The 15,285-nt window shown below is 33.5% G+C and overlaps 2 protein-coding genes and 1 pseudogene across 2 annotated transcripts; 2 read left to right on the top strand and 1 right to left on the bottom strand.

Moving 5' to 3' along the window:
• LOC107604876 (protein COFACTOR ASSEMBLY OF COMPLEX C SUBUNIT B CCB1, chloroplastic) lies at positions 2,145-5,454 on the top strand. The gene is made up of 4 exons (XM_016306582.2): positions 2,145-2,530; positions 2,619-2,740; positions 4,596-4,748; positions 4,883-5,454. Exons 1-4 carry the CDS (start codon positions 2,207-2,209, stop codon positions 5,067-5,069), a joined length of 786 nt encoding a protein of 261 aa, XP_016162068.1. The 5' UTR covers positions 2,145-2,206; the 3' UTR covers positions 5,070-5,454.
• On the bottom strand, positions 6,104-9,091 carry LOC107604877 (cytochrome b-c1 complex subunit Rieske-4, mitochondrial). Its single transcript, XM_016306583.2, has 2 exons — positions 8,837-9,091; positions 6,104-7,038 (listed from the first exon to the last, which is right to left on the bottom strand). Exons 1-2 carry the CDS (start codon positions 8,997-8,999, stop codon positions 6,395-6,397), a joined length of 807 nt encoding a protein of 268 aa, XP_016162069.1. The 5' UTR covers positions 9,000-9,091; the 3' UTR covers positions 6,104-6,394.
• LOC107647316 lies at positions 11,126-12,527 on the top strand (annotated as a pseudogene).

The raw sequence follows: 15,285 nt of genomic DNA, 5'->3' as shown, positions 1-15,285 counted from the left end.
CTTTCTAATACCGTTAAGAACGCATCATTTAGACCTTTGTAGCTCCAGAAATACTCGTTTGAGTGCACGGAGGTCAGAATTTGACAGCATCTGCTACGCTTTCCTTGCCTCTGAATCAGACTTTACCAAAGCTCCTCAATTTCTGCCAAAAATTACCTAAAATCACTATAAAATACAACAACTCAAGGTAGAATCCAAAAATTTGAATTTTGCACTAAAACCTATGAAAATATAATAAAAATTAAACAAAACATAACTAAAACAATATGAAAATGATGTCAAAAAGCGTATAAAATATCCGCTCATCAGTAGTGGGGTGTAGTTGTGATATCTCCTTAGTTTCTCCAAGCTAAGTTCCTCTTCTTGGGTTCTTTTTCCTTTTCTCGTGCTTGGTAAGGATTCCCTAATCGTTAATTAGGTTCTCGTAGCTTGGCATTTTCTTCCATGTTAATGTACTTTTCAGCTCGCTCTTGCACACCATTGACCAGCCGTATTATTACCACCTCGGTGGGTAAGTTTTGAATCTCCAAGTATGCCTTGTTGAATCTCTTCATGTGGTCTCAGAGGGATTCTCCGACTTCCTGTTTGACTCTGAGTAGGCTGGGTGCATGCTTGACCTTGTCCTTTTGAATTGAGAATCGTGTGAGAAATTTTCTTGCGAGGTCGACAAAGCTGGTGACTGACCTAGGAGTTAAGCTGGCGAACCACTTCATGGCCGACTTAGTTAGAGTTGTCGGGAAAGCTTTGCAGCGAGTCCTGTCTGAAGCGTCGGCCAAATACATCCAACTTTTGAAGTTGCTTAAGTGGTGCCTCAGGTCGGTCGTTCCATCATAAAGACACATGTCTGGGCTTTTAAAATTTCTAGAAACTCTGGCCCGCATGATGTCTTCGATAAAAGGATCTTCCCCTCATAGTGGGATATCTTCCCGAGTTATATGTGAATTCTTGCTTCGAAGGTCGGATTCCAACTTTGAGAGCTTCTCTTTCAACTCCCTTCGTCGTCTGATTTCTCTCTTTAGGTTTCTTTCTGCCTCCCGTTGTCGCTCTAACTCTTGCTCTAGTGGTCCGAGTCGGCCATAATGTCTGTGTAGTAGCCCCATAAGATCGGCGGAATGGGGTTGGCCTTCACCTTCCGGGTGACGAACCTCGGAAGGGATTCTCCTATGAGGAGGATTACTCGACGTGCCTTCCCCATGTGGTTCTTCCGTTCTTGGAGGAGGTACCATGAGGGCTTGGTCGTTGTTAACTACATCTTGGTACTCTGGTTCTGATTCCGATGCTGTACGTCCGACCTCGAGGTGATCGTACGCCATAGAGTGCTGATTTCTAGGTCCCCGACAACGGCGCCAATGTTTCAGAGGTTACTTGAAACTGGATTGGGTTTGGACTTGGACATGAGGTCCAAGCTCTAGGTGAGGTGGTTTCTGACTTAGCCTATGTCCAGCGGCTGTCGTCCAAATTGTTCGCAAGAAGATGGGGGGTGGTACCTGCAAAACACTCTGATGCCTGAGTCAGCAAGAGTATGAGCAGGTTTATAGTGTATTGGATCTTAAGTATACCTGAGAATGTCAGTGTATTTATAGGTGATGAGCCAATAACCACCGCTGGAGTAGTTCCACTACTGATGGTGGATAATTGCCCTTTTATCTAAAAGTTGTTAAGATCTCTCTTCTAAAAGTAGGTGAGAGATATTAGAAATTAGTTATAACTCCTATTGAGGGGAGAGTTATTATTTTGCAGCGCTTTATCCGACCTCTAAAGAGATCGGTTATATGATAGCTTTCTTTTAAGCTTTCTTAACTTTTAGACATGACTTATATTTTAGATCATATATGAACAAAAATTAAATCCCAAGAATTTATCTTTTTATAAAGATAAAAACCAAATATATATAAAATTAATAAATAAAAATAATTAAATAATAATTTAATCAAATTTATTAAATTATTTATGAATTTTCATGTGAAAAAAAATTGATTTTCTATCTTCTAAAAATATTTTGACCCGAACTTTTTTCACTTCCACTCTTGATTTGTTTTATGATAACCTCTCATCCACGTAATGCTTGTACATCCTCATCAAATCTAGACCGTCAAAATGAAGTGACCAATTCAGTGGTGAAACAAGTTCTTATAAACGAAAGCCACCTGAAAAATCGAAAACCATCCTATCCATTCTCATTTTCTCTTCAACAACAACAACAACAATGGCAGCAACAAAGATGCTGTTATCCCCACACCCACACCCACACCACCCTCTCTGTTCTTCTCCTCCATTTCTTGCGAAATCCCACTGGCTACAACAACAACCCCCTCAAGTACCAAGGAAGCTCCATGTGTCCCTTCAAGACCCCATTATCGATTACATCATCACAAACCAGCAACAAGAACTGAACCCTAATTCTAATTCCCTGGTGTTGCTTGCGGAGAGTGTTGGTTATTCTACAGCCAGTTATTATACTTCTTTGGGTCTCTTTGTTATATCTGTTCCTGGACTTTGGTCCCTCATCAAACGTTCTGTCAAATCCAAAGTAAGAATCTAATTTTTCATGCATGGAAATTGAAGTTCGAAAGTAGTTTCCACTGTTTACATGTTCTTTCTTTTTGGTGAACAATTAGATTGTGAAGAAGACTTTCATAGGTGAAGGGGAAAAGAAGGCGCCAAATCAGGTTGCTGGGGAGATACTATCATTCTTCACTCGTAACAACTTTGCGGTGACCAATAGAGGAGAAACAATCACGTGAGTGCCATCAGGTTTCCTTAGTTATAATATCATGTTTTCAATCAAGCTTGTTTTTGTCCTCTCTTTTCATGCCTAGTGTATAGTACAAGTACTCAGGTAGGCTGCATTTGATTTTAGAAACAGAATAGACAGAACACCGAAAATATGATAGAAATGACAGACACATAAAAATTAGTGTTTTGTATTTTGTTTGGTTATAAACTATATATAAGATAGAATCAATTATGAAAACTTGAAAAGTCTAATTTACTGATTATTTTCTTCCTGGCACAAAATATAGGAAGAAAAATGTAATGATAAAAAATATAATTATGAAAATAGGGATAATGAAAAAAAAAAAAAAAAAAGTGGTGTTTCTTATTAGTGTTTCTACTTTCTCCTATCAAAGGTACAAAATACACTAATTTAGTATTTCAGAACATAATATGTTTCTATATCTCACTTGCCAAATATGATTTTGTGTTTCCGTGTTCTTGTTAGTGTTCCGTAATGTAAACAAACACAGCTGTATAGAACATGTTTGGTAGAATAAAAATCTAATCCTTTCTGCTCTGTGGGCACGTGCATGTGTGGATAAGAACTAAGATTGAAAGTTCAGGAGGAGGTACTAAACAACCAACATTTGAGCAAAACAAAGCACAGCAATTTAAAAATAAGGAAATAAGCTTAGTGTGGATGTTTGAGTATAGTTAATACAAATAAGCCAAGAGAAGAATTAGAGTGGACATTTCCAAGTATTGGATTAACTGATAAGATTCTTAATCCTGAATTACATTGAATGAATGCATTTATTGCAATGCTTTACTATTTGGAGTTGATGGAATGAAAAGATTTTTCAAGAGAAACAAATTTTACATTTGTGGAAGCTTAGAGCGAAGCGGAATGGTGGTGCAATAATGGATTATGAAATGAGTTATATGTAAAAGTGTGGAAGACATTTGATTCGAATTTGAGGGGCTGGTGAAGTATTCTTGGTCATTAAGTTGTATGTTCTGTTTTGCTCTGACCAAGTTTTATATAAGATTACTCCATTTGCTGATTATGTAAAGCTTTGAAAGCTTATCATTACTTTGCGGTTTGTAGACTACAACAACTGTTAAATCTGGAATGAAAGAACTAGAAGTTGAAGGTTCATTTCTTCATTACGCACTTCTATTGCAAGATGTTAATACATTGAAATTCTGCATAACAGTTGCCTTTGATCTTTTTTTCAATCCTGATGGAAATGCTGAAGAGTTTTGGAGGATTAGCTAATTTTGTTTGAAAGTGTGTTTAATAATTATGCCTGTTGTATGAGTTAGAAGGGTGAAGGAACTAGTAAGCATGAAGTATGAAGGAGATTTTGATATCACAAATTGGAGTAGAAAGCATTAGAGAGGAAATTTGATTTCTTAGTTGTAGAGTAGTCCTATAATCATGGGATTTTGAGGACTGCAGATACAAAGCCCTTTAGTTTTCGTATTGGCTGTTATGCTACGTCCTGGCATTGAGTTTTTTTAAATATCAAGAAATAATATCAGACTGTGTTAATGCGGAATGCTTGTGCAGCAGGCTGCCCTTTATATATATTGTAGGCCATCTTAGATTTTAACTTTAGACAAAAAACACAAAGGATACTCCAGATTTGAAATACTGTCAAGATCACAAGTCAAAGTCCCATCAAGAAGAAAGAATAGCCATTATCTTTTCATGTCAAAAGTGTTTGATATGATGATATCCATCAATTAATGTTACAGTTTTAAATTTTTAATCAATCAATCCTGCAGTTTTCCCTCTTTATCATTTGCATTTGCTCATTAAGTGAAAAGAATATGGAAATCTAACTCATGTTTTCTGGGTTTCTTCTGTGAAGGTTTGAAGGAACGATGGTTCCTAGCAGGGGCCAAGCAGCACTATTAACTTTCTGCACTTGCATAAGTCTTGCAAGTGTGGCACTTGTGCTCACCATAACTGTCCCGGATTTCGGCAATAACTGGTTTTTTATCACAGCCTTAAGTCCATTGGCGTAAGTGAAGAAGGCATTGAAAATTTACATTACACTTAGTAGTTCATTGTTTTGGAGAGTAGCTTAAACGTTAATCCATCCGTTTAGTCCTAATATGTGGATGTTGTGTGGTTCTTCTTTGGGAATTTTCACAGTGGTGCATATTACTGGACTCGGGCATCTAGAAAGGAGGAAATTAAGGTGAAAATGATTGTTGATGATGATGGAACCTTATCAGAGATCGTTGTTCAAGGTGATGACCAACAAGTTGAACAAATGAGAAAGGAACTCAATCTCAGTGAAAAAGGAATGGTCTATGTTAAAGGCGTTTTTGAAAGATGATGGCAGAATCAAAATATCATAGAAGCCTCAAGAAACAAAAAGCATCGGAATCATTGTGGATGTTACTACTGGACTTGAAAAAAAATGGATATAGCTTCTCCCATAGAAGCCTTGGAAGCATGGTGAATCAGCTTGGTCAAGCAGCAAGTTAACAGTGGCTAATTAATTGTTTAATTTGTTGGATGGCACAAGTATGCGAAATGCTAGATACCTATTTTGCTAAAGCAGAAAATGTCAATGTTTTTACTTAAGACATGCTCAGGGCTCAGCAGTACCTCATTATAAAGTTTGTTGTAAAGAAGCTTGGACTTTTCTGCTTAGGAAAATTCTCTGTGGTTCACATATGCAGCAGTACCGCATTTTATAATATTTTCTGATTTCTCTCCATCATGCTTGGATTGAAATTCAGTTCGGAAGACAAAATCAGTTCCACAAAATTTAAACGTTCAATTACAGTCTCTCATCATTCAAACCTTGGCACATATTGATCTATCCACATAATATTATTCTAAAACTAATCCTACAATTCTAATCACTGAAGAGTCGTAAACTATACAGCAAATATAAACTGCTTTCTTGGTTCGGCTTTTACCATAAGGGTTCTGCCCCTCTGTTTACATTATCATTTTGCCACGTTGACAACAATGAAGCGACTGAAATGAAACTAGATATGTAAATTCCATACAATGAAAGACATTTAGAGAAATTGTTTTGAATATCAGCGAGCCTTGGAATTATTTACTACAACATTTAAGGCTTGTTTTAACGTAGCAAACGGATCCCAGTATCCCCACATTCACTAGTCTTAGATGAGACATGAAACTTAGTATCCTCTTATAGAAAAACATCCATTTAAAGGATTAACTTGTCTAATTTCTCTACTTAACATTAACGAAATAGCTAATAACACTATAAATGGTGAATTTAATTTGTATCCATCGTCACTATATGAAAATGTTTTATACACACGTTATAACCCAAAATAAATAAATAAATAAATCCTATTGAACAACTTACCTCAAAAATCATGATGATTCAGTGACTAAAAGAACTCGATTCGCATTAGTCAAAATCCTTAAATTTTACTGCTTCAGCAGAATTTTATAATTATACAAAGCTCCTGTAATCATCAACTAATGAAAGCAAATGACAAGCAAAATGGCAAGCATATGACAGAAACAGAAATCTCTGTGCTGCATAAACACTTGCTAAATAAACCAAATAAGTACTCAAGAAGAAGAGAGATATCCACGCCGCATTTCGACATTATCAATAAATTAAAAAAATTATTGTAAACTGGTTCAGTAGGTAGTATCCTGTGTCTTTCAACCAATTAACAACTTGTTCTCTTCCAAGAAGGTATATGTTGGTACCTCCAGATTGTATGGCGCTGGTCCTTTCCTAATTCTGCCAGATATATCGTAATGTGAACCATGACAGGGGCAAAACCAGCCACCAAAGTCACCAGCATTTGGCAAGGGTATACAACCCAAATGTGTGCAAACCCCAATCACAATGAGCCACTCGGGGTTCTTGACTCTCTCCGCATCCTGCTGTGGATCGCGAAGAGATCCAACGTCAACACTGTTTGCCAGCTTAATATCATCTTCCGTCCTACGCCTGATGAACACAGGCTTTCCACGCCACTTAACAGTCACAGTGGTGCCTGGCTCAATGCTGGAGAGATCAACTTCAAGTGAAGCCAGAGCAAGAACATCCTTACTGGCCGACATACTGAGCACAAACTTGAGGATAAGGAGACGGACAAGAGAGGCATAGACAAATCTGCCACCTGTTAGGACAAAGTAGGCAAATGCCCTCTTGCTTGGGTCACCAGGAGGATATCGTTCATGATTGTGTTCATCGTATACAATCTTAGAGGAAGGGTTTTTTACAGCTGCGACAGTTGCTGGAATTTCAGGAATAATGCTGTTTTCGTTTGCATGGACTGGCAATCCAGTAGCAAAACCTGGGTACAGATTGAAAATAAATTATCGACTCACATTAATTTGGCTAAGATGTTAATAAACCAAACCCTGGAAAATAAAAAAGAAGGCCAGCGTTCAATAACTATAGCAAAACCCAAACTGCGACGGGTACATGGTACTGCTAAATGGTTGCCATAACCATATTGCCACATCGGCATTGGGTACTGTCCTTACTGGTACTCGGAATAGATGCCCAAAATTCACTTATCTTTTTGCACACACTTAAAAAATCAACACATGCACAATTAAAAGCCACAATACTCAGTCAAATAATAAACTTCATAATATTTACCAATCAATCTCAATAAGCTTCACTAATGACCATTTCTTTCTTTCTCCTTTTCTTTTCTTTTTATTTTTATACCTTTTAATTTTTGTAAGTGAATAACACGCTTTCATTATGAATTATTGAACCACAGAACCAGTTCCAGGGAAGCCTAACTTATGATTAACAGAACTCTTGCATAAACAACCTTTTGTGAACTATTGAACTAGTGATATCGGAGGGGCAAATAATAGGATGGCTGCCAATTTCATTATGAATTATTGAAGCAGTTATGGGGAAGCCTAACTCAACAATTACAGAAATTATTGATTAAACAATCTCTTGTGAACTATTCAACTAGTGATATACTGATACAAGAAGGGCAAATCATAAGATGGAATACAATTTGGTTATGTACTATTGAATCAGTTCTGGGGAAGCCTAAACTTATGAATAATAGAATTCCTGAATAACCAATCTCTTGAGAACTATTGAACTAGTGATTTAGGAAGGGTAGATCATAGGATGGCACAAACAAATACCTTACAGCATACACATATAACAATCATGAAGATAATCAAGCCCCAATCAGAAGCACAAACACTCAACTGCATGATTTGAATTACATAAAGTTCAGAATTAGAAATGGAATTTACTAGTTATTAGCAACACAAATAGATGTATACACATAGTCTGGGAGTAATTTGTTTGAAATTGTAGTTCATGTACAAGCTACTCTCGATTTTAGAAAGAAAGCTCCCCAGTTGGTATGTTCTGTACTTTCATAATTTTTCATTGGTAATGCAATCTCTTATACATTCATGTTACTTGATGTTTTTAATATAATCCAAAGCCTATATTACAACTAAATGTGTCACTCTAGTTTCCACTAGAAATGATGTATAATAACAACAAAACCAACAATGAAGCATAATCTGTTATACTTCAGAAGAACAGCATGCTAGACTTGGGCAAATTTTGCTACTTATATATTCACTCAATATAACACTCTTGAAAAGCTTTTGGTAAGAAGATATTTTCAACACAACATGATAGTTCAAATGCTCGATGGATTTAAATTCTATGCAAGACATGTCTCGCTGCCCTGAAATCAAAATTCAAAATTCCAAAAGAAGAAAAATACGAGCACTATTCAACGCATCTTTTATCCTTCTGTTCTTTGGGCACAAAATAGCACGTGTAGAAGAACACCACCACCAACAATCACTACCACCCCCAAATCCCAAACAAATGTCCGATTGCAATCAGCAAAAAACACGCTCACAATACATAAACTTCGAATCTAGACACCAACCAAGAACGAGTTAAATGATTTGCGTCAAGCAACTACCAATACTACGATATGACGAATAATAATAAAATCAGGTTGGCGCACATAATCAAGGGCACGGGGCAGAAATAATCACAAATCAACTTGTTTGGTCTCTTTTGATTTGGAGCTGAAACAAAAATGAATATGGAAAGGGAATGGGAAAGAGGGAGAAAACCCTAACCTCGGAATGGGAGAAAGAATTGGGGTTGGGGAGCGGATCCGCCATCGTGGGAGTCATAGTGAGGGGCGATGGGGTTCCGAGAGACGAAGGCAGAGGCGGCACGGTTAGCTCTCCATGAAGACGATGACAGAGAAGACAACCTCTTTGCTGCAACCCTCAACATCTTCCTGCGATTCTTTTTTCCTACTGATTTCCTCCCTTTTCACTTTTGCTGCCTCTATTGTGTGGAAAGAGGCGATGTGTCTCCATGTTTTGGGATTTAATAATGGTTAGTTTGGATTGATTTTGAGAAATGTATTCTTTTTTTTTTTATTTTTTTTAAAGATTTTTTAACAGATACAAATTATTTTATATTTTTTAACTGTGAAGCATGGGGTTGAGTACTTGAGTTATTGTGTTTGTATATGCATCCATTTTGGATATTATGATCATTGACATTTGTTCGATATATCATATGTCTGTCGTATTTAATTCTGTCTTAATAAAAAATAAAAAAAAAATTTAAAATACACTTAAATTCATCTAAATATTATTACATATAAGTATGTTCAGTCTTATTTTTAATATGTATTCTTAAACTGATATTTAAAGACAAAGAAAATACAAAGCGAAGCTCAATTCAAGGTAGATTTCATATAAAAATATAAATTAATTATTTTATTATTTTTGTTTTTAGGTTAGAATAATATATTTTTTTATTTGATATTTTTAAGTATGTTAGTTCTATATATTTAATTTTTATTGGGTATACAAAATAACTAACATGTCATGAGTATTTTGGCCGAATGAAAGCTCATAAAATACAATATTTTCTATATATTATTTAGCTATTGACAAGTAATAAATTATTAATTTACATTGTCTTCGTAATATATTACTAAATTTGTTTATGAAAAAATTATAGGAAATTCGAGTGATAGTTCTAATGGTGTTCATTTTCAATCGGTGTTGTCCAACATTACAAATAGCATTAATACAGATTTATTTTTGGATGATTTTTTTTATGTATTTTGATTTTCCTACTATTTATTCAATTATAAACTTTAACAGAAAATATGTTCAAAACTAATATCTCGAGTTATCTTATTAGGTAATAACCCAACACCATATCGATCAAGGTCTCCAACTACTAATCTACACTATGTAGATGAAAAAGAACGATGTTCCAATATTAGTGATATTAGTAATTCGGGTATCACACGTGAAATGATAGCCCATGTCAACAGACAAGTCAGCAACATCTTCAACATACATCAAACAATATCGACCAGTTACAAAGCCAGCATATGTTAATATGCTTTTATTATTTAAAGACCAAACATTTAACTTTTCAATTGGTCTATTAAAAACAATCTTTGGTATATGCTAAATAATTATTATAGATTCATTGGAGTACACAAATTGAATTAGATTGCAAAGGGATGCAAGATTGAATAGGAAGATTATGCTACTTCAAGAGAGACATGGTAAGATAAGCATGATAGATTGTAATTATCACAAAGCTAAAATTTTACTTCTTTTATCTTTAATACTACTTTCATAATATATATTCATAATTCAGCTGATTCAAACATTTAACATATATTCATTTTTCTTTTTCTTGATGTATTATCTCTAATGATTACAGGAGCAAGTACATCTAATTCAAATTTAGATACTAAAGAATTAAAAGAAGTATGCATAGTTGAAAAAGAAAGACACCTGATACAAAGAAAAACATTCTTGAAGGAATTGACTATAAATCTTTCAAAAATTTTTGAAGAAGTTGAGGATATTACTGAAAACACGACTATATTAGATGATTCTGTGCAAATTGAATACCCAGCCATATTCGATGTTGCTGAGAATACAGGTAATTTAAGAAGTAGCAATATCAGCACTTTATTATTTACTATTGTTATGCTTTTTATAAACAAAAAATTATCGTTTAGTGTTCAAATTTTAAAATTCAAACTAAGATATGGTTATATATTATAATTTTTGTATTTGAACATTGATTTATTGTAATTCTTATTGTTTGATTAACGTGCATGTAAAACTTAAATCTTGAGGTTGGCACAATGAAATTGTATTATATGATATCATCTTTTTAATCCATAAATTGCATTCTTCGGTAATTTTTTATAAATATTATTTTTATACTTAACATGGTGAAAGAAATGTATATTTTTATATAAAGTATTTGTTGCAGATATAACTGAAACAATTTATTATCTTGGTGATTATTAGATGTGATAGATATTGGTGACCCAGAATTTTTTTGTCGGCATTGCGACGCCATGATGTGGTATGAGGATAGATCAGAGAAGTCCAAAACAGGATCCAATTTTGAGTTCTCAATATGTTGTATGCGAGAAAAGGTACAACTGCCATTTTGAAGCACTTGATCGGACGCTCAGGGATCTTATGTCATTTACCAATCAACATAAGACACATCAACCATTTGGTGGTAAGGTTGTTGTTCTAGGAGGTTATTTCAGACAGATACTTCCGGTGATTCCGAAAGGAAGTAGACACGATATATTGACATCTGCTATTAACTCATCCCATCTGTGGTCATTTTGTAAGGTTCTAAAACTGCATACGAATATGAGGCTTCTAATGTCTTCTTTGGATCAAGATGAAGGTGAAATAAAGAGATTTGCTAATTGGATACTTGATGTTGGAAATGGAAATATTGGCTCTGTTGTTGGTGATGAATCAGAAGTTGAAATTCCAGATGATCTATTGATTACAATTACTGATGACCCTCTCTCTCATTTGGTAGACTTTGCATATCCAAATTTGTTGCAAAATATGTCAGATTACAGGTATTTTCAGAGTAGGGCAATTCTTGCACCCACGCTTGAGAGTGTCGAGAAGGTAAACGATTTTGTCTTGACAATCTTTCCAGGGATAGAAAAGGAGTATTTGAGCTCTGACACAACATGTCAAGCTGATGAGAATGAAGATGTACAACAAGAGTGGTTCACACCAGAGTTCCTAAATGACATCAAATGTTCGGGACTACCCAATCACAAGTTGACTTTGAAACCAGGAGTCGCTGTAATGCTACTGCGAAACATAGACCAGACTTCAGGTTTATGCAACGGGACAAGATTAATAGTTAACGAACTTGGCAGCAACGTAATTAGAGCGACGATAGTGACCGGTAGAAATATTGGAGATAAAGTGTACATTCCAAGAATGAACTTGATCCTTCAGATTCAGGATTGCCATTTAAGTTCCAACGGAGACAATTTTCATTAACAGTATGTTTTGCAATGACCATTAACATGAGTCAGGGTCAATCATTATCACATGTACGACTTTATTTTCCAAAATCAGTGTTCACCCATGGACAACTTTATGTTACTTTGTCAAGAGTTAAGAGTCGCAGTGGCCTCAGGGTTTTAATTTTAGACGAAGACGGCAATCCAAAGTCATCAACAACAAATGTCGTGTTCAAAGAGGTTTTTAATAATATTTAGGTAAGAATAATATTATTTTCATTTTAATAGCATGTTATGATTTACACTTTTGTACAAATATTTACTATAGATATAACTAATTTATCTATAACTCTTTTTTCAAATTTGAAATGAAATGTGTAACAAGGAGCACAACATCCTATGCCAATTGCTTTTCTAATGAAGTTAGTAAGATACTAGGTTGTCGATAAATTTTTATCAGCTTTTTGATATAAAATTTAGGGTAAAATTAACATGCTATTATTACAGTTATATATGTTCTTATTTTTTTATGTTTCCCTCCTTATGGTTTAAGAATATTATAAACTTCAAACTCTTCTATTTATATTTTACTTTGAATAAAGATAAAACAACATATTTAACACGTTTATTATATAACGACGATGATAGTGTTATACTAAATTTAAAAAATATATGGTTATAAAATATTATTTTTAATTTAACTTATCAAATTTAAATATAAGCCCATGCATCGCACGGGTTTAACACTAGTAATGGTTAGTTTGGATTGATTTTGAGAAATGTATTCTTTTTTTTATTTTTTTTAAAGATTTTTTAACAGATAAAAATTATTTTATATTTTTTAACTGTGAAGCATGGGGTTGAGTACTTGAGTTATTGTGTTTGTATATGCATCCATTTTGGATATTATGATCATTGACATTTGTTCGATATATCATATGTCTGTCGTATTTAATTCTGTCTTAATAAAAAATAAAAAAAAAATTTAAAATACACTTAAATTCATCTAAATATTATTACATATAAGTATGTTCAGTCTTATTCTTAATATGTATTCTTAAAATGAATTTAGAAATAATATATATTATTATTTATTAAAATAAAAAATATTTTAAATACTTTATATAGTTAAAATAAAACATTAAAACTAATTAAAAAATCTAATTTATATTTTAATATCAATAAAATATCAAAATATCATTACGATTTATCTAAAAAATACTTTATATTTTATATATATGAAGTATGTATGTGTGTCCCCGTGTCATATAAAATTTTAAAATTCGCGTGTCGACGTGTCCTGTATCCGTGTCAATGTTCGTGCATCATAGATTTGGATCAAACTTGATTCTAAACCAAACTTAAATTCTATAATGTTCTTTAATTTTTCTTAAAATTTCATCATACTCCACTTGTATCACTTGTAACCTCTAACCATTTTCGTTAACTTCAAACCAAAAGAAGAATTTTACTTATTTTCACAGAAAGTCATATATATCAAGCTTACATGGACTATATCCGAGTTATTAGAAAGTAGTAGTAGTAGCAGTAATGGTAATAATGAAAGCTGAAGAAGAAAAATTTATAGGAGAGAATGCTGGCCAAGTTCCCGGGGCTATTCTACCAAGCAATAATGCCACCGGAATCACAAAAATTATTGAAGATGCATTTTCAAATTACAAATTATAGGAAACAAAAAGTTTGAAAAATATCAACACTTTAAGGCAAGAAGCCTTTGTGGGTTCTATATGGCAATGACCTCTTATCAACTAAGGGAAAGGGGGAAAAAAAGAAGAAAAAAACTCTGCATAAGTATACAACCGAGTCAGAATACCTGACATTTTTTTCAGGGAAAGAAGGATATTATAGAAGGTCAAAATTCAAAAAGCAAATCATTAAGAGATATAAAGCAATCTTCCATTGTAATTTATCTAAAAAATACTTTATATTTTATATATATGTCGTGTCTCTATGTCTTATAATATTTTAAAATTCGTGTGTCCGTGTTTCATATCTGTGTCAGTGTCCATGTATTATAACTTTTTTAAAATGAGTTTTTAAGTATTAAGTGTTTATTTGGGTGCCATTATCTTGATAAAAAAAAAATATCTTTTTCATTTTTTAGCGTGTTTGGCAAATTTCTAATAGTAAAAGTAAAAGTACTAAAAAAATAATAAAAACAACTTTTTTTGAGAAGTTGCAATTTACATCTTTTTTTTAAAAAAAATCTTTTTTCTTTCAAAAAAAGATGTTTTTCATGTAATAAATAAACAAAAAGTACTTTTATATTATTATACCCAAACATAATTGATAGATAAAAAGATATTTTTGCATGAGATATCCAAACATAAAATTACTTTAACTTTTCCACAAAATCTTTTAAAAAAAGATAACTCGAAAAAAGATTTTTTCTTAGAAGCTTATCCAAACAAGCCTTAAAAATGTCTTTTACTTTTGCTTTTACTTATTTTAAAAATAAGGTATTGTTTTGTTCTGGAAACACGTCTTCCTATTCTATCTTTTCTCGAATCTCCTTTAAGGGATGAAATAGAAGCTCGAGAAGGAATAGCAAAACCTAGTTGACTTCCACTCATTGACGAAAAGGGTGTGGGTTGGGAGAAGGAAACTTCCTTATCGTAAGATTCGGAACTTTCGCTCTTCATTCACTCGAGGGCCAATCTCCGTTTGGCCCGAGGAAACCTCCGCTTGTGGCTGTGCCAAGAAGCTGCAGAAGGCCCGAGATCCGCAACGTCTTAGTTCCTCATGCACCTTCGCCTCGAGTTTGAGTCCATCAGAGGCCAGCTCCCGCACCTATCGGTACAGTCTAACTTTTAGAAAAAGCAAATAATTTGGTTTTTTAAATAAAAATACTTTTTTTTTAAAAGATACATCTAAATAGGTTTTAAATTGAATAAAAGTATTTTATTAAAAAAAATACTTTTTTACTTAAAAAACTAATCCAAACTAGCACTAAGTTAGCTGCAAAAAAAAGCTAGATAGAAGAAACAACTAAATAAAAAATGTCAAATAAAAAGTTCATGTTTAAAATTATTATAAAAGATAATAACAGAAGTGTCAATTAGAGCACGATTTTTATAATGATCTAATTTTCAGTATGTCATGGCTAATAATAGTCATTAAGTATTACTATTTAGTCGACCTTAAGACTTTTAGACTATATATTAGTTATATTAATATGAGTGAGCCTGTAGCATGCGTTATAATCATAACTTAACC

Source organism: Arachis ipaensis, chromosome B06, assembly GCF_000816755.2.
Source record: "Arachis ipaensis cultivar K30076 chromosome B06, Araip1.1, whole genome shotgun sequence".
Taxonomy (NCBI): Eukaryota; Viridiplantae; Streptophyta; class Magnoliopsida; order Fabales; family Fabaceae; genus Arachis; species Arachis ipaensis.
This window is presented reverse-complemented; position numbering and strand designations above follow the sequence as displayed.